This window comes from Hydractinia symbiolongicarpus, chromosome 9, assembly GCF_029227915.1.
Source record: "Hydractinia symbiolongicarpus strain clone_291-10 chromosome 9, HSymV2.1, whole genome shotgun sequence".
Taxonomy (NCBI): Eukaryota; Metazoa; Cnidaria; class Hydrozoa; order Anthoathecata; family Hydractiniidae; genus Hydractinia; species Hydractinia symbiolongicarpus.
This window is the reverse complement of record NC_079883.1, coordinates 13030081-13049629: the sequence shown is the minus strand read 5'-3', so window position 1 is coordinate 13049629 and position 19549 is coordinate 13030081. Positions and strand designations below refer to the sequence as shown.

The following is a 19549-nucleotide window of genomic DNA, read 5'->3' as shown; positions in this document are numbered from 1 at the left end:
CAAGCAGGTTCGCTCTGATATATGCATTAATCAGTAAAGCGCCGTGCACTATTTATTTAAAGTAAAGGCAAATTTAACTTAAGAATACAACGATCGGATCAGCCCCCTCCCCTAGGGTCTTGTGGCCCGTGAGCCGTTGTTATGGAGCTGTCAACAAAGCGGTTAATAAATTAATCGAATTGGCAAAATGCCCTAGGAACGAGGTTGGAATCGAATTAGATCAGAAAATGGTGTGACCCTTTAATGTGATTAACTGATAAAATATTTTGTTCCAATTTAAAGTGAAGCATTTCCAGTTTTCTTGCGAGCAAAGACGGATGTCCTTTATTTTAAAAAAAACTTTTTTAATTTCCAAGAATTTAAAGATGGTGGACAGTAACCATTTTAATTGTTTGCTCACCTGCTCAACTCTATCAAATATTTCTTTTTTCGTCAAATTCATCATTTAAAATGAAAAAATGCCCAATGTTTAAACAAGTAAAACAAACTTCCTTTTGGAAATAATATCACGAAAAATACAACAGTCATAAGTTTATCTCTTGACGAAAGCACTACCGTATCTTCAGCCAGTTTTTACAATCCCTGACAAGATATATTGACAAAAGTTAGCAAATTTCGAAGTAGGTCTCCACAAGTAGTTATTTAGGCAACTTCTATATTATATCCTAGCAATTTGAACTTGTAAATGTTTAAAGTGAACTTAGGTCTTTGGTTATTTGGTTAGATTCCAACTCACAAAATATACTAATTATGACTGACGTCAGCGTGACCATTTTCTTAAATTTGGGGGCTTGTAGGCTCTGATGTGTTTATTCCGTAAAGCCGGTATGTTAGAAAGTGAGACTAGCGCATTTTAAAACTACCTAACCTACGCATCTAAAAAGATAGCACTTCAAAATATCTTCGAGACAGTTTGGGAGTGGAGACATGTAAACTTCCAAAATATGTATGGGATCCTCAACAGCCAACCAAAACCCCGAAACGCTGCCAATTTTAGTATCATAAAGATAAAGTATATCGAGCACTGGCGTTTAATCTTTGGTTGCTGCAGCCAAAAACCCTTTAATAGAAATCTCCTTTCAAGCTACAAACATACTGAAAACGTATAAGATTATTACAGATAAAACAACCTTCGATAAATCGAGTCATGGTTAGACGTAATTTAAACTAATTGCTAGCATCATTTGTTATTATCCACAGTTAATACAACTAGACAAATCCTTTAAAGTTCTTTCTCTGAACAGCGGCGAGTACAACCGTGATCTTTTAAAGTTTCACGCGTTTTTACGCTTTCCCGATCTGTTTGACAAGTAACTTGATAAATTTACAACTGTTCTCAGAGCAGTACTTCACACAGTAACGATTGTCACGCGAATGTGTTTGTCACGCAGTAGTTATTCCCCGCCTTTCATTGGGCTACGTGTTGGCTGAACTTTTATCCATTTCATCTTTTTTATCTTGCTCTAAAAGTTGCTGTGTCAGTCGTTTTCTTTCTTCAGCTTGCCTCATTTTCATCAAAACTATATTTTCAAAGTCTTTATCTGAAATGTTTGACGCCGCTTCTTGAGGGTTTTCAGGTGGTACAGGAGTAGATGTCGCAGCAGCAGGCTAGGTAGACATTCAATAATAAATATATTAAGAACGAAAACACAGATGGGCAAATACAGTTAACATGTGAACAAACTACCAAATACGAATGGTATAAGAAAAAACTAAAAAAGAACTTGAGCGGGAAAATATCTTACACAGAACTTCTTTTCCGTGAAGTTTTGCCTAACTTTGTTTCAAACAAACATCTTTACAAAAATTAAATTTTGTACAAAAAAAAACGTTTATACTGTTACCTTTGCAGTGTTAGGTACAGGACATTCCAACCACGTTATAAGTACAGGATTTTCTTCGAGTCCTTTTTCAAACTCTAAAGCCATGTCCTAAAACGATTGAAATTTATCAGAACGATTCTCACAGTCAACAAGAGTAGTACTCTCTCAATGGTTGCGTCATAGGTTGCTGTACATTAAAAAAAAACTTACAGCATGTGATGACTTTTCATATTCCACTATCGCCATGCCGTTTTTTCTGGAAAGCACAATTCCGGTAACGTGACCATACTGTAACAGTAACACAAGAAACATAAAAAACCATAACATCACTATTATACACCATCTGGAATCAATTTGTAGACCACCGTTCCGGAAAAATTAAACTTTAAAAATACCCTCGTTTAAAGGCTTGCGCAGTAATGACTTTTTTCGCTACTTTGATATTTCCCAAAACGCGTGAAAACACATGATAATCGGCAGCTTTGAACAGCAATCTTCTAACTCAACAAAAATTTATGAGATGCTTACCTTTTTAAACAACTTCATTAATATATCCTCGTTGTAACCGCCATTTTGATGGTCATGTTTACTCGCTTTCCACTTCACCTAACATAATAGACATGAACTAGTTCAGTAGATTGATTTAAAACGTTCTGCAGAGCATCGGTACTAGTTTGTCTACTACAGTTTGAGCGTGACCCATAACAACGTCTGCCGTAAAAATTGCCGGTAAAATAGAAGCGGCTTAACAAACCCGAGAAAGGTAAAACTTCAAATAAAAACAATAATTACTTTCAGTTTTGGCGTGATTAAAACATTATTCTCCCTTTCTTCTGCAAGTTGCTTTTCAATTAATTCTTGCTGTTCCTTCAACAAGCGTGAACCTTCTTCGCGAAGACGTGTTATCTAAGTAAACAAACATGACCATGGTAAGTGTGATCAAGGATAATAATATTGTTTTGAAAACATCAGAGAAAGAGGACGCTATATTTTATTTTTTTAATGACAAAGTATGAAAAGAAAACAAGACAAAATTTGGACGGGTGCCGAGTGGTCTAAGGTCATCCATGAAAAAGCTAAACAACAAAAGTTCAACTCCAACCCTCGACACTTTATCAATGACAAAATTGTTAAAGAAACAAAAGAAGAAGTTAAAGAGCCCTTTTAATTCCTTAATTCCCACGCAGAACATACCACGCAACACAAATAACCCAAGGTGCTTAATTAACAGAAGGTTATAAAAACAGAAGATCTGCGGTGCAGATAAGAACAGTACCACATGTGACTTTGAACCTTTCAGCCTTGCACAATTCGCACCATTTATTCGGATTAAGCATTATTAAAATTTTTACATAAATTTAATTAACAAGATTAAAAATATAATTGAAGTGATAATTAACACAAATTAACTACTTATCAAAAGATTGTCGAGACAAAGAAACCTGAGGTGGAGAGATCCGTTGTTTAAGGCTAAAAATAGATATATCTCTCCTTCACAGTTGAGGTATTATTAAAAATCCGCGTGCTCGAATTAATGGAAATTTAGCTAACAAATCCGTAAAACTAGCAGAAAACTTTGCTTAATTGTCTGACGGGCGTTAACTAAAGACGGGGGTTAACTAAAGAAGGGCGTTTACAAAATAAGGGGCGTTAAATTGAAAAAATGCAATAAGCCTGGTTGCTATTTTTACCAACAAAATGAATGAAACATATTGTTTACAACAGTTTAGAGAAGAAAAGGATACATGCTAACGGATTTAAGAAAGCATAAACATTACATTCCCTTCCTCCTTTCAATAGCACGTTATCGACAAGCATTGTTAGTTGAAGGCGAAGGAAAGCAGTTAATAGGAATATAAAGAGAGCTTTTCCTTTTCAAGTTTTTACAACAGGAAGAATAGAATAATTAGTGATTAAGTAACGACCTAATTAAAATATAAAAAAATTCTATTCACGCTGAAGCAAAGTTAAACAAGAGAAGCAATAGAAGGCGACACAACAAAAAAAGTTGGTAACCATTTTTCGCCAGCATGGAGCGCTACCATTTTGTTTTCGCGTTCATACTCTGCACTATTTTGAATTTTTCAACAGGTAAGGTTCTTCTTCTTTTATTGTCTTAACATTATTCTTTCTTCATTTGCACCATTACTCTCTTCCTTAGAGCATAGTAAAAGTTTCAAACAAGATCAACAAAACCAGGGCTAAACTCCTGGTAAGATGTAAACAAAAAAACTATCCTTCCTAAGATAGATATGGGAATATAGTCTATAACATATTTTTTATCTGCTTTTTAAAAATTGCATATATGTTATTGGTTTACAAAAGGAGCTTTTCGGAAACCGAAGAAACTAGCACAAGTTGAGAATATGTCAACCTTAAAACACGAAATAACTTCGAAGCAGAAAACCTTAAAACAGAACCACCTATCTACATCATCTATATCTATATAACATTATACGTAAAATAATCTCGTTCTCCAGGTTCTCCAGTTTGGTTACAAAACGTGGAAGAGTTCAACGAACACAGCAATGATGTGAATATCGAGTTGCTTCTAAACAAGCTAGGCATCAGCTTGCAAAAACCAACTTTCAAATGGAAGATACCAAAGAAACTATTGACCTATCCAACATCATGTAAGTTTGACCACGTAGAATACTCTTTCTAAATGTTTTGTTACACTCTCTATTATTATTATTATTATTAATTATTAACAATTTCTTTTACATTGACGTGTAAAAAAAAAATAAAAAATTCTAGCTTCTCGGGAAAAGTCGCTAATTAAAGTCAATGAAGAAGGCAATTAATTTAGTTAATTTGACTTCTTTGCTTTGCATACCATCATCCTGAAATAAAGGATGGTTAGACTATAGCTTTTATTTTTGAGATCCTATATATTGCAAGGAAGTGGTATGCCAGAAAATTCGGGAAAAAAAACCCAACAAAAACAAACCGCAAAATGCTATAAATACTAAATAAAAGTCTGCCTGTCAAATAAAACCTAATCCATTAATATACGGTTTGCACAACCTACAAGGGCAACTTTCTGGATTCCATTTCTTAATTTTTGACTTAAACTCTTGTAACGTTTCAGATGTTTTTATATTTGATGGTATCATCTGCCACAATTTTGCCACAATTATATACGATGCCAATCATGTGTATAAAATTCTGAAACTCTCATGTCAACGTAAGAGTAATGTGTCAGTATTAGACAGGCTTATGATGAGGTCAAAAATTAAAAATTAAAAAACGTTTAGTTTTTTAAATCGATAATATACGTGACTAATATATAAATATTCGCAATAGCTCTCCTGCTTATTTCTCATCAAAGAAGTCACACTTTTTTAGGTGAACTGTTAAACTACTGTGCGGTGGAGAGTGCACCACCCGCAGGCGTCTACCGTCGGCATCCTATCTTCCCTTGGTGGTACTATTCCTGTCAGCAAAAAACAGTGAAATGTCATTCATGTCAACAGAACATTGACGATGATCAACCAACATTGTTTTTTTCAGAAAGATGTCAAAAATGCATTTCTGCATATGGTAAGCATTAGTGAAAGTGAAAAAAATTATTAATAAAAAATCAACAAATAAAATGACATCTTGTGAATCAATAATACTGCTTCGCTCTATGCTGACTATCACACATTCATTCATTCATTCTTTCATTCATTCATGTTCTTCATCGGTTTATTTCTTTTAAAACCTAGCACACGTTTCTTTAGAAGACAACATCGACTGCATCAAGCGAAAAAAGCGGTTTGAAAAGTAATCGCAACGAACATATATTTTAGTATAAAAATGCAGCGCAGTGAGTGGTCAAAGAAATATGGACACAGATACATCACCGAGAATTTTCTAAACACAATTAGAAAGACGACAATCAAAGAACAATCACGCTGTCTCGTGTCCAATATGGTACCAGTAGCTACGATCAAATAATAACTTATTTATTAATATATTTATGTAACATATAATAATTTATGATAGAGAAAAATGAGCAAGATAAATTACCAGTAAATACAGAATCTGATATAAGAGAAACAGCGTCTTGTGTTTCTGATCTTTTGGAGATTCTAGATCATTTAGAACAGACAAGCTTCTAATGATAACGTAGAAAAAATATCTAGTGATGAATTAATGAATTAAACATGGCGAATCAACTTCTACAAAAGAATACTAAACAAGGGCGAGTTACATAAGTATTCAATTATTAGAAACACTTTCCTTGCAAGACCACAATGTTGATTCAATAATAATTTAGCACGCCTAAAAATCTGTTTGGTTTTAAAGAACTCGTCTGAAGATTAAAACATCAAAATGTACAAGAAGTTTGTACATGTTGCGTTAATTAAGCAACCCCATTTCAACTTTAGTTCCAGGAGCAAAAGTTTTGAATTCAGCCTAATAGTTGTTATCTTTGCCCTTTGCCCTTTAATGGTTTTATTCATTGGGAAAAAAATTGCCTAAAATAAACATGCAAACACTAGTTCGCTAATTCAAAAAGGTGCATATAAAGCAACTTTTTAGCTAAGTTTGAAATCAAAAATTCAAAAAAAAAAAAAAATTCAAAAGTTTAACCCAAATTTTTTTTCTTTCTAATAATTAATTATTTCTCTCATTTTAACTTCCAAAAGTTTAGTCGCGAATTTCTGTACTCACAAGTCCCTTTGAAAAAATTCTACCTGTCAATGACGTTTTTTTGACAAGATAATGACGTCACGGGAAACATTCTTAATAAGGAAACTAATATAGACTAATCTCGTTTGTAAATAACACACTAAAATAACCTAAAGAGTTTCTAAAATATTTTGTGGTATATTACATTTCCTCGTCATCAAATCCTGTCTACAGAACACATACGAAGTTAAGTGCAGTTGTTTTTTACAAGAAAACGAGTATGTAAACCTCTGAAAATTTTATGAAACTTTTACCGGCACAGCCTTTTGTATACAAAAAACTACATCAAAAAAATAACTTAGCAAAGAAACTAAAAAAACAACAACAAAAACATAAGAAACTTTTAGTACTACAATCATGAAACAATTAAGAACCACAGACTACTAGATTCTTTGCAAATTTCCTTATACAAAATGCAATAAAAGGCGGGCTGTCAGCCCTTATGAAAAATGATTATGGCTTATGAAAGTTTAAACACATGGACAGGTAGCATGGGCTGACATGATGTTTGAATAAAAAAGCATACCTCAGCAGCTAATCTCTCAGCAGCAGTGACGTCATTTTCTTTCTCTTGTTGCGCGTCAGTTTCTCTCTTTTCCAAATCTACATAAAATGCGAACCGCCTGCTTACTTATTCTACTTTATGCAAGTGAAAATCTTTCTCGAGAGGTGTTCAAAAATTATTGAATTTTTTGATTTTGTAGTACTTAATTTGCTACACAAGAGGCACACCTAAAATGAAACTCCTCCACATTTTGATAGGTTAACTCTTACAGATACTTAAAATAAAAAAGTATACTGAACAAAAATTTCTAAACAAAAATTGCGATGGAATCATAATGATTCAAAAATAACACTATTTTATAACTACCTGTTGTAGCAGAGAGGTTTCTAAATTTTTTCTTTGGAACTAATTATCTGACTTTTCCAGGTTGTCAGACACACCCTGGTACACTTAAAGGATCTAGAGATACCACTACTTTGCAATTTTGAGTAGTACAAAATAAGCACACAATTATTATTACAGAAATTTTAAATAGCGCAGCAAAAAAAATAGAAAAATACACAGACATAATAAGCACACAATTATTATTACAGAAATTTTAAATAGCGCAGCAAAAAAAATAGAAAAATACACAGACATATTTGACTTTAAAGTTAAAGGACCTTGCTTTTATAAATACTACATAAATTGGAGGAAACAAAAAAACTTGCTACCTTCTTTGAATTTCTTTCTCTTGGCATCAAAGGCTTTGGTACGGAGCTTTGCAGCTTCTTTAGCTTTCAGAACTTTGTCAAAAGCTGCCTAGTCAATAAGAACACAGATAGAATATTTCAAATTTTACCTGACCTAGTGATAAAGTGCTTCCGGTCGAAACGAGAGCTAGTATAACAACATCTCTATTGGCTCTTCCTGGTTAGCCACTTGCAATACGCACTTTCTGCTTAAAAGCACATGAAAGCTTGAGAAATGTTAAAAATATATTTATATATATATAAAAATAATTTACACTGTGAAAGCGTTTGCAAGATTTTCTTGCATAAAAAATCATAAAAAAACAAAAAACGAGTGGGCAGAACTTACCCGAGCAGATTTGTCAGTTAAAACTTTTACAGCATCAGATATTTCAATAAATAATTCCCCTGAAAAAAAAAATTGTTTAGTGACATGTAAAGTACATGAAGTACAGGTAAAGTTTATCAACAAACCTGCTTTAGGATTGTCTGGATTTTTGTCAGGATGGCATGATAAAGCTTTTCTTCTATATGCTCTTAATATCTAAACATTGGTACAATGAAAATCAGGAAACATAATATTATGTACAATGAAGATTAGGAGGGTGTCCACAGATTGACAACTTCATGATTCTAGGAAATTTTAGGAGGTTTTTAAATAAAATTTTAGGACAAAACACTAACAAATGTATTAAAAATATTTCATATTTTAGGAGATTTTTCAACATTTTTAGTAGGAAATTTTTCTTTTAGGATGCTAGAGGGGTTGTTTATCTCAAATTGCATTATGCAAATATAATTAACCACACCTGTTTTCAAGATGGCTAAAGCATAGCTCAATTTTTCGTTGCATAAAATTGTGAAAACAAAGTATTGTCACCATAAACAATTTTAGAAGATTTTATGAGGAATCACTTAATTTAAGTTATTGAAGAGATTTTAGGATGGTCTTGCTTTAAATTACAGACGATTTTAGGTGTGGCTACCCTCATTTCCGCAATTATTCAACTCACCTCCTTTTCTGTGCTCTCCAGATGAACACCAAGTAATTCATAATAATTCTTAGGAGTAGCCATCATCTGTGCTATAAATTATTAAATCATTTTTTATTATTCTAAATCATATGTAGTGTTGGGTATTAAGTAAACTATTGAGAGACCAACAGACCATATTATTTTTTACGACAACAGTTATATAAATAGGTTCATATAAAATTTTTCAAGAAAAAATTAGAAGTAAACATATGACATCTTGAAAGTTCCTAAAGCTTGAAAGTATTCCACTAGATTTAGGGAGTTAATTTTCCAACCCAACTATGCTAACACAAGTACAAAAAAAAAGAAAGCAATCCAGCTTTATTTCAGCGTACGTAAAGTCCCCTTATCCTGGAGGAATAATTTTGCATTGAAATATAAACGTTTAAAATGTAGAAAAAAACAATGAAACATCGATAAGTCCTCCTATAGAATTGAACAATATAAAACTACTGTTCTAAGAAGGAATCTAATCTTCACAATTGACGAATTCTGTATATTTTTTTGTGAATAAATGTACTCACATTCAAACAAAATATTTTCTATGTGTTGAGTATGTACTGATGCTTGTGAACTGGCAAAAACAAACATAATTTTGGAATTTATAAGTACTGACTTCTGTAAAAGAGTTCTTTACCCTTGTGGAACTTGAACATGTTGAAGCAAAGCTCTTTATATAAACATTCTTTGCAAGACAAAATTGGTTGCCTATACTCAGTTCTAATTTTTATAAAAATTAATGATAATTCTTACAATCCTTGTGGGTTTATGCAAGAATTAAACCATAATCACATAAGCCATCACTGAAAACAACACAGATAAAAAAAAGAAAATTAATTAAGTTATATATACAAAAAATACATCAAATTATAACTTAAGAATAACACTATTGTTCTTCAGAATAAAATTGTTCAACAAGGGTCTCCAAGACAGCAGTTTATCTCCTGGATGCATAATTAAGGTGAAGTACGTTATCAAGAAGAAATGGAAGTAGTTATGGTTGATTGTCTTTCATTTTCTGCACTGTGGTTTGCAAGGATACTTTCCATTCATCATCAGATAGCGATTTTGCCCATGCTGGTACATTTAAATCAGGTAAGGAAAAACCAGCCATTGCATTTTTTACAAGTTCTGCTTGACCTAAACACGAGGTGTCATAAAATCAATATCTCACATCAAAGAGTAAATTTGTCTTTGCCACCCACCAAAGTCATTATCTTTTTGCCCCCTGTTTTCTCTCTCTAGTTTAACCTTTGATAATGTTTTGATTAGATTTCCCTTCTCTTAATTACTCCCTGAAATAAACATTTCTCCTTAAACTTGACTCTAAGTCCTTTTATTTTTAATTGTTCTTAAATTATCATGTCCCTCACCCCTGTAAACAAAATTGGTAGATTTTCAGTCTATAAAAAGAAAGGGTATCAAATTTATTTTTCAAATTACTATAGTTTCTTATACATGTAAATTGCTTCTTTATCAACAGGGTAAAATTTACATTAAGAATAGTTCCATTGAAACCTCAGTATATCATCTTCATTAATAAATTTTCCACCCAAAAATATTACCTCATTTTCTTTGTTTTTTGAAGATGAAATGTGATGTAAAGTTGTAGTACAAAGGTTTATCTTTTTTAATTCTCTAAATTGTTGTGGTCCATTGGTTTTATAAGGTCACATGTAGCTTTTTACCATCTAATCGAATGTAAAACTTTTTGAACAAAGCATTTTTTCGAAAAATAGAGCATAGGAATGTGAATATCTTTTGGAATTTCTTATTAAATATATTATACCTACCTGAAAAAAATTATGCATCTTTCAGAATTTTTAAAAAGAAAATTTTTTAGAGTTTTTTTTTAAATACAGCCTTTCTAATTCACGTCAACAAACGGCAAATGCCACGGTTTAAATATTAAGGTGATATGTAAAACAACAAGTTCATTTCAAATTCATTTTTGGCAATTTATAAAATCCTTAAATTGCCATAAATGTATTGTAAATATACAGAAAGTATAGATAGAAAAGCAATATATAAGTATTCCTTATATGCAAGAATTAATAAAAGATCATAAAAGTTGTTGCTGAGCATTTTGCTTATTTGCCTTAAATAGAATTAAAGTAGTTTAAATTTGAACAAGCTGGCTTAGAAAGAAAAGGTCAGATTTTAAAGGCAATTTGCCAACATCAGACACTGAAATAATATTTCATGTCAATGTTTTTGCCAACTTGAAATTGTGAATTTTTGAGGTAAAATCATAAAAACGAAAGTCACGTCGACTTTTTTTACCACCGTGAAATAGGTAAATGCCAATGTAAAACAGTATAATGAAGGTTTGCGTCGGCAAAAAAAATTCACCATCCAAAAAAATTTATATTAGAACGGCTGAAAATATACAGAGTGTGTCAAAAGGATTTAAGGTAAAAAAATTACCATCCAAAAGAATTTATATTAGAATGGCTGAAAATATACAGAGTAACCTTAAAATGAATTAAGATGTAGTGTGGATACAATTTTATCACTGCACAAATTTATTATAAAATTTGCATAGATATTTTTTTACCATTTGAAGTGTTTTGAAAAACGTCAATCTCTTTGCGAACAGTACTGCATCTGCTCAAAGGCTTAAAAAACATTCTTACTTTCACTCATTGGAATATCTTTTTTGTCAGCAAGTTTCTCATCTTCATCTTCCAATATTTCTTTAGGAAACCCCAAACCCGAGCTTGGTAAATCATCATCCAGCCCAGAACAAATTAAATTCTACAACACAGAAAATTATTAAATTGTAAGTCCAATACTGCACTAGTAAGCCCTTACTAATTCTATCAGTGTTTAATAAGTAATTTACTTTGAAGATTACATTAAATAATAAAAAAAATTATTTCCTCTGGTGTCACACAAGATGGGATATAAATAGATAAAGGGGATGGCATGCAGATTAATCAACCTCCCCATTCGTACACACACTATTGATAGCACACCGATTGTTTTGTTTGTCCTTAAAAAAATTATGTTGATCAAGGTCGCATTAAGTTAAACAAGGAAGAATGTAATAAAAGTAAAATATAATACATACAAGAACATTGTGAAAAAAATTGTAAAAATATACACTAAACGTTGCTTAGTAAAAAATACCATTATAATAAATTACCTCATAGTTAATATTTAAGGCATTTTCACCGTTGCATTCTTCGTTTCCAATAGCATTCTCTTCGTTGCACTCCAAGTCATCGTCTTCATTGTTAATACCAACAGTATCTTCCTGCTGAAGAAGTTTGTATCCTGCATACTCAGACTCATTTTCAACATCTAAGTTGTCGTCACTGCCATCAGTATTTTCCATGTCATTCATGTCATCGTTTATCAGTATTGCTGATGAGATCAGTGCATTTTCTTGTATTTCTTTAGGAATATTCTCTGGTGGCATTCTTAATAAAAACAGTTAAAAGTAATACATCTAGAATTTTGTCTACCTGTCCTTTATCATGTTTCTTTTTTTTGACTAATTTTAGTACATCTAGGTGTTCTGAATGAGTTCACAAAAAGTTTGTGGGATACATTTTAATGTTTTCTGATTGATAAAATTGAGTTAAATGCCGACTTTAGTATAAATACACCTTTATGTTTCTTCTGACAGCCAGTATGTTTTTTATAGGAAAGTTTTGACTGGACCCAATACCAAAATTTCAAAACAAATAAAATAAAAACGACAAGTGGTCTGACCTTTTTGAAAACCAATTAAAAAGGAGAAAAAGTACTTATTGAGATGATTACAGCATTTTTTAATGTTTAAATACTTGTATGCTCAAAGACTTCCTTTTAAAAGGTAATATAAATTATAAAATATATATTTGTCATGCTAAATGCTCTTTATAAAAGAACTATTAGTTTTGTTTTCAACATCATAAGTAAGAGGGTGTTACAAGCATAATGTAACGATTCCAGGGAATTTGATGACAAACTATAATTATTGATAGCTATAGATATTGATAAAGCGCAAATTGGCTGAAACATAAATTTGCTATGCTCTATTTTTCAAAAAAATGCTTTGTTCAAAAAGTAAGACAACATTCTTTGTATGTTGTATAGTTGATTAAATAGCTTGCAAAAGAACAACAAAATGTTTGCTTGAAATTTTTCATCAATTGTATTTTTAAATCGTGTATGGAGAATGAATGAACTTTAAATCTTGGAACTGGAAAAACAGAAGCTATATTGTTTGGTTCGAAAAATAATCTTTTGAAACAGAGCAGCTTTATGATTATAACCTATGGTTGTCAAACTGTGAGAGTAACATCTACGTATAAGTATCTTGGTTTATTCGTCAAACTGTTGTTATATATGTGTACTAATTTTGATTTATCCTATCGCAAAGCATCTGTAAAGTTAAATTTACTACATTGTTTATGACCTTTGATTACAGATAGAGTAGCACAGTCTATTTTCCAAACAATGATCTAACCAGTTTTAACCTATTGTGCATTTGTACATCTCAAAAATACGTAACACAACTATCAGTCTTTTTCAAGAGAGGCGTGCGATTGCACGCACACGCCTTGGCACATGCCAAATCGTATCAGGCGTGTGATTAATTGCATGCCGGAAAAACAAATACCGTATTTCCTCTAATAAGCGCCGCGGCGCTTATTTAATTTTTGTGATTTTAGGTGCGGCGCTTATTAGAGGGCGGCGCTTAATAGAGGGCGGCGCTTATTTCGAAATTTCAGATTTCAAGTTTCTGAAGTTTTTGCCTATTCTTCAAATTCAATCCGTTGGTTGAATGCTATCCTTAGTAAAAGTTTTTTTGATAGATTTGGGGTTCTATAGAGGGGTAAGTAACGTACGAGAAAGAAATAACGGGTGAATTATCGTGTCTTTTCCTGTTCTCTTTCTATCAAATATAACAAAGATAATTTCAAACATCAATTTCTTCGTCGCTTTCTTGATCAGAGTCAATCAAATGAAACGGCCCGCATGCATCCTCAACATCCGAATCTGTTATGTTCTCAAAAGGATTTATTTGACTCTCTTCCTCTTGCAAGATATTCAGGGATTCTCTTAGCCGTGATGCCCCATCAGGACAAGCTCCCTCCTTTTTAAAACAGTGGATCTTGTCATCTTCACTACCATCGACTGGAAGGCTTAAACCGCATGTTTTAAAAGATTTCACGATGAGCTCACTTGACAGCTTTTTCCAACCTTCTAAGATCCACTCGATTACTTTCCTTCGCGGAGGTGGCTTCATATTACCTGCTTTTGTATATTCGTGGATCCCTTCACTAAGCCATGTATCGTAAGCTTCGGTAACATGAGCTTTGAATGGCTTATTCCACGAAACATCGGGGGCTTGAATATACGGAGTACAACCACCGGGGACGATAACTGAATCAACATTGAAACTTTTCAAACGTTGCTTGATTGTTTGCATCATGTGGCATTCAAAGGAATCCCAAGCTAACAATCGCTTTTGAAAAGAAAATTTACCAATAACTGTTTTAATGTATTCTAATGTCAATTCCTCATTCATCCAAGCATTTGAAGATGAAGCGATAATACATTTAGATTTGTATTCTTCGTTTAGAGCATTACATTCCCGCTTTGCACCCCCAAAAACGATGAATGGTTTGAGCCGTGTTCCATCAGCCTTTGCTGTAAGGCACACAGAAACTCTGACTTTCTCATGGCCAGTGGTCTTTAAAGGAATGTCTTTCTTTCCTTTGCTTTCTACAGTTGTCCCTGAGAGCATGTCAGACCAAATTGCAGTTTCATCCATCGCAATGATTGAACCAGCGGAGTATTTAAATTTTCTTTGTAATCGTCGGCACTGTAAAACATACATGACAAGTTTGTCGACCATACAACTAGGATTCTTTTGAGCGGTAGTTGTTCTTCTCCTTAAAGAAAGTCCGTTTCTTTTCATAAATTTTTCCAACCATCCACGACTGGCTACAAAGCTCTCTTTTACAGCAGGGTCATCGGTGCTTTTGTCATGGATAATCTTTGCTTTCTTCATTATTAATTTTCGAGAAACTCTAAGCATTGCTGATCTACGATCCATTATCCAGATGAGTACTTCTTCTTCTAAGTCGTCGTTCGTGAGCTTTCTTCCCCCACCATCAAGTCTTCTTCTTTTCAGTCCACCTTTATCAGCAACCCTGGCTTTGATGTCTTCCATTTTTGCTCTCCATTCACGAACTCTCCTCTCGTCAACATTGTATCGCCTTCCTGCTTGGCGATTTGAATAATTGATTGCATATTCCACGACTTCCTTCTTCAGATCCAAGGAATAGGATTTGATTTTTTCTCCTTTGTGTGAATTCTCGGTTGGACCCATGTTATTTTGCACACACACACACCTCGCTCGCTAGAAATATTTTGTTTATTATACACTAGAACGACTTCATTTTTCGTACCAAAATCAAGCATTACAATAGCTTCCCGCATTCCATTTTTTCAAAAGGTAAACAAACAATGCAATGACTTCGCTGTACATTCAAGAGAGGGCGAAACATGGCTAGAACTATTCCAAGAAACTTTTCATTTGCCTTTATTGTGAAGTTTGAAACAAACATACGAGGCCACCATGTCTACAAAGATGTTTGGACTCCAACTCTGGGAGAGAAACTTAACTGCAAACCAGACGAAAGAGAAGAGGCCAAAGAATATGATCAAAACGCCATAGGTGTATACAAACTAAAGCCACAGGTTACAGTAAAAGGTGAAGATGAATCCGACAAAAAACCTACAGAAGAAAATAAAAAGACAGAATCAGAATCAAGTACTACACCAGCGGTTGAAAACGAGAAAAGTGAACCAAGCGAAACAAACAAAACGAACAAAGTAACCAAAGCCAAAGGAAGAAAATCAACCAAAGGAAGTAAAGCAGCAAAGGAAACTGAAGCAGTCAAAGAAACTGAGGTCGCGATCGAACCAGTATCTAAAGAGGTCAATAAAGAAGTTGTCGAAATAGATTCAGACGATCTGGGAGAAAAGGATGATGAGTTTTTAGTCGGACATTTACCCATTGAACTATCCAAACTAACGAAACAATTTTTGAAATCTGATAAAAACAACACGATGATCGCAAAAGTAACGGGAAAAAGGAAACGAGAGCTTGGCTTGGTCGTCCCTGCCAAGTTTCTTTGCTGTTCAACCAACAGTAAAATTGCAAACATTCTTTATGAGGAACTTAATAAGAAGAAATGTAAATTTAGCTATTTAGAACTTAATGTAAATGAATATTGCAATAAGAAGACTATAGAGTTCGAATAAAAGCATTGAAATCTCATTTTCTCTTGATTTTCTAATAAGCGCCGCATTTGAGGGTGCGGCGCTTATTAGAGGGCGGCGCTTATTTCGAAATTCGAATTTTAGGTGCGGCGCTTATTAGAGGGCGGCGCTTAATAGAGGGCGGCGCTTATTGGAGGAAATACGGTATTGAGTTTTCAAAATCAACCTATAAAATCCATTTTGTAGCGTGCGATGGCAGCCCTCGAAATAATTTTTGGAGAGTCATCAGACAAAATGTCCGATAGATTTCTTTTTTGGTCGGACACTTTTAGATCTCAGAAATTATTGAATAGTCCTGGTCCTTTTAATCCACGAGCAAGCCTATTCATAGCCAACCTGACCATCCTAGCTAATTCACCAACTCCTGACTTAGTTAAAAAAACTGCGTAGACATAAATCTCTTTCGCCTGGCCCCTTCGTCGTTGGTAACCAGGTCTTACACAAGAAATCCAGCCATGAGGTTCTTAACTAATGCGGAGTCTGCAAAACTGTACTTACAGGTGAAATAGACATTTTATCATGGATTTAATTGTGGATAATTTCTTCATTTGACATAATAATTGGAAACCATAGCAAGTCCAAATTTAATGGATTTTTTCTTTATGCCTGTAAAAACGAAACCCACGGGCGGTATAACTTTTTTTCTGTAAAAATTTTGTTAAAGTGTAGCTGAACTTTCTGAATGAATTTTAAGTTTTAAGCCACATGGATAAAGATTTTTTTTAATTTTAAACAAAGCACATTTTTGTCTATTTGCTTGTGATCACCTAAAAAATAAACCTATAAATATAAAAATGACAGTATAGTCATGCATACTATTTCGGACATGTAGAAAAGGAAGTTAAGATTGAGAGAGTCACTATACCAGACGCTCGATCATCGTGTTTGGGGTTCACGATTTAAAACGTACCCCACTTTTCTAGCGCAAAATGAATGCGCAAAAAAAATAACCCCTGAGCCTGTATCGCAGGCGTAACATTCTTTGCACATGATTTTACATCGCACACGTTACTTGATTTACACGTGCGAATCATCGCACACCTACTCAAATATTCCTGAAAAAGACTGAACTATTTAAGCTGCAATCTTTACATAGACGAAAATGTAAAATTACTTGAAATAAATCCCTCATACCACCTGATACTGTAAAAATGATGGAATTGAGATCTTATAACCTCATCAGCCGTTGCTTGAATAACAATGTGCGTGAAAATCTCAATATGGATAGAGAATACAATACTTTCTAAGGGTGCCAGTGAAAAAAAACAAGTGCAATTCATTGCATCCTAGACCTGTAATTTCACCCAAACCAATTTACCTTTGTTTGCCAATGTCCGAACAACTGTAACATCAAAAACCTGTCCTAGACAGCCAAAACTAGAGATGATCGACATAGACAGGTTCTCTCTATAACATCGTGGGTTTAATTAGAAATTTACAATGTTTTTCACTATCTCTCAGGTATTCCTGTCTACTTTGTTGCCTCCTTATTGGAGATGAGCTTGTAGGGTGGAACCGATGCACAATCACCGAAAAACAGCATTGACGACATATTCAGTCCTTCAGGCTTGATGCCACTAGGGAATAAATATCAGACAAAAATAATTGGGTGCACTTCAGACAGTGCAAGTGTAAATTTTGGAAGAATTTCTGGACTCATGACAAGATTGTCTGAAAATCGTCCGTGGTTAATAAAAATGCATTGTACCAACTATTGCATCGAACTCGCTGCCAAGAATGCATTCAAAAACAGCGACTTCACAATGGTCGATGACTTTTATATTGGCATTCACTCATTATTGAAGAATTCTGGTAAAATTCAATAAGAAATCAAAACAGCAGCACTATACTTTAAGTAAACTTACAGGCACTCGTTTTGTTGGGCACAGGAGATCTGCTTTTAAGAGATTGCTTTTAATCTGGCCTGCTGTCACATCAGCTTTCGAAAATGCGGTTGCTGATCCCAAAACATGATCTGAAACAACTTCAAAAGTTGTTTCAGTTGGCTACTTGAAAAAACTACAATCATACCATTTCTTTATGCCTTGTCTGCTGTTAGGGGTCATCTACAAAATTCGTAGCAATTCGTATCAAAAAAATTCGTATATGCTATACGAATTTTCTTTTGCCATACAGTAATTAAATTCGTATGAAATTTTTCTAAATTCGTATGAAATTCGTATGAGTTTTTAATTAAATTTGTATGAGTTTTAAATTAAATTCGTATGAGTTTAAAAAAATTTGTATGAGTTTTAAATAAATCCGTATGAATTAAATTCGTACGAGTTTAACAAAAAATTCGTATGAGATTTTAATTAGATGCGTATGGTTTTAAAAAAAAGAAAATCGTTTGACATTGTATTAAATTCGTATATGACTTTCAAAATAAAATATTTTTTTAGATCGCATTTTAAAAGTTTAACAACGACAAACGGCGATAGAAATGTTTTTTTAGATCGCATTTTAAAAGTTTAAAAACGAAAAACAGCAATAGAAATGTTTTTTAGATCGCATGTTAAAAGTTGAAAAACGAAAAACGGCGATAGAAATGTTTTTTTTAGATCGCATTTTAAAAGTTTAAAAACGAAAAACGGTGATAGAAATGTTTTTTTAGATCGCATTTTGAAAGTTTAAAAACGAAAAACGGCGAATGAAATGTTTTTTTAGATTGCATTTTAAAAGTTTTAAAACGAAAAACGGCAATAGAAAAGTTTTTTTAGATCGCATTTTAAAAGTTTAAAAACAAAAAACGGCGATAGAAATGTTTTTTTAGATCGCATTTTAAAAGTTTAAAAACGAAAAACGGCGATAGAAATGTTTCTTTAGATCGCATTTTAAAAGTTGAAAAACGAAAAACAGCGATAGAAATGTTTTTTTAGATCGCATTTTAAAAGTTTAAAAACGAAAAACGAAAAACGGCGATAGAAATGTTTTTTTAGATCGCATTTTAAAAGTTTAAAAACGAAATATAATTCGTATGAAAATTCGTATAAAAGAGAATATAATTCGAATGACAATTCGTATGAAAGAGAATATAATTCGTATAAAATTTGTATTAGATTTTTTAAAAATCGTATAACTATTTAGCCATATACGAATTGTATACAATTTTTATACGAATTAAAAGCAATTAAATTCGTATATATTCGCATAAAATATCATACGAAATTTGTAGACGACTCCTTACTCAGATGTATTGGAGCAAATTACTCCTGCATCCAAAATCTTTGAAGCAGAAGGCCTATTGCCTTATAAAATAAAACTAACTATGGATGCAACTATATAGAATCTAAATGAAACGTTGAGGCAAGTATTGATGAAGATATGCTAGTTTCCCATCTGTCTTCGTTCTGTTGACAGATGACTCAGTCTTCTCGACTTTTCTGAAAGGAGAGGATCCAAAAAAGAAAAATACAAACCGTGCGAAGGTGGAACTTGATTTGGAAATGTTAACCCACACAGAGGACATTCACCTGGAAAGCTGCATTG

At 33.1% G+C, this 19549-nt stretch overlaps 2 protein-coding genes and 1 long non-coding RNA gene across 4 annotated transcripts; 1 reads left to right on the top strand and 2 right to left on the bottom strand.

The window, feature by feature from the left end:
* Window positions 1-1171: 1171 nt before the first annotated feature.
* LOC130656340 (dnaJ homolog subfamily C member 17-like) lies at window positions 1172-9421 on the bottom strand. The gene is made up of 10 exons (XM_057459174.1): window positions 8753-9421; window positions 8214-8283; window positions 8089-8147; window positions 7722-7809; window positions 7030-7106; window positions 2616-2729; window positions 2352-2429; window positions 2034-2111; window positions 1845-1931; window positions 1172-1608 (listed from the first exon to the last, which is right to left on the bottom strand). The coding sequence occupies exons 1-10, from the start codon at window positions 8816-8818 to the stop codon at window positions 1417-1419; spliced, it is 909 nt and encodes a 302-aa protein (XP_057315157.1). The 5' UTR covers window positions 8819-9421; the 3' UTR covers window positions 1172-1416.
* LOC130656342 (uncharacterized) lies at window positions 3448-5838 on the top strand. 2 transcript variants are annotated; one of them, XR_008984905.1, is made up of 4 exons: window positions 3448-4035; window positions 4304-4456; window positions 5172-5366; window positions 5549-5838. It is a non-coding gene; the product is annotated as an uncharacterized LOC130656342 (long non-coding RNA). The 2 variants fall into 2 exon arrangements; XR_008984904.1 differs by having other exon boundaries at window positions 5172-5838.
* A 140-nt stretch (window positions 9422-9561) lies between the features above and the next one.
* LOC130656341 (uncharacterized) lies at window positions 9562-16596 on the bottom strand. The gene is made up of 4 exons (XM_057459175.1): window positions 16559-16596; window positions 11922-12198; window positions 11410-11530; window positions 9562-9913 (listed from the first exon to the last, which is right to left on the bottom strand). Exons 1-4 carry the CDS (start codon window positions 16579-16581, stop codon window positions 9768-9770), a joined length of 567 nt encoding a protein of 188 aa, XP_057315158.1. The 5' UTR covers window positions 16582-16596; the 3' UTR covers window positions 9562-9767.
* Window positions 16597-19549: the final 2953 nt, after the last annotated feature.

Bases quoted from the DNA above. Each gene is read 5' to 3' on its own strand.
- LOC130656340 (XM_057459174.1), bottom strand. From the start codon at position 8,818: ATGATGGCTACTCCTAAGAATTATTATGAATTACTTGGTGTTCATCTG. The intron at 2,112-2,351 runs GTAAGCATCTCA...TTACTGTTACAG, and splicing joins TAATGAAGTTGTTTAAAAAG to TATGGTCACGTTACCGGAAT. The intron at 1,609-1,844 runs GTAACAGTATAA...ATGTCTACCTAG, and splicing joins CTGTACCTAACACTGCAAAG to CCTGCTGCTGCGACATCTAC.
- LOC130656341 (XM_057459175.1), bottom strand. From the start codon at position 16,581: ATGATAAAATGTCTATTTCACCT. The intron at 12,199-16,558 runs GTAAGTACAGTT...GTTTTTATTAAG, and splicing joins ATAAAATGTCTATTTCACCT to AATGCCACCAGAGAATATTC. The intron at 9,914-11,409 runs GTAAGAATGTTT...CCTCGTGTTTAG, and splicing joins AGATATTCCAATGAGTGAAA to GTCAAGCAGAACTTGTAAAA.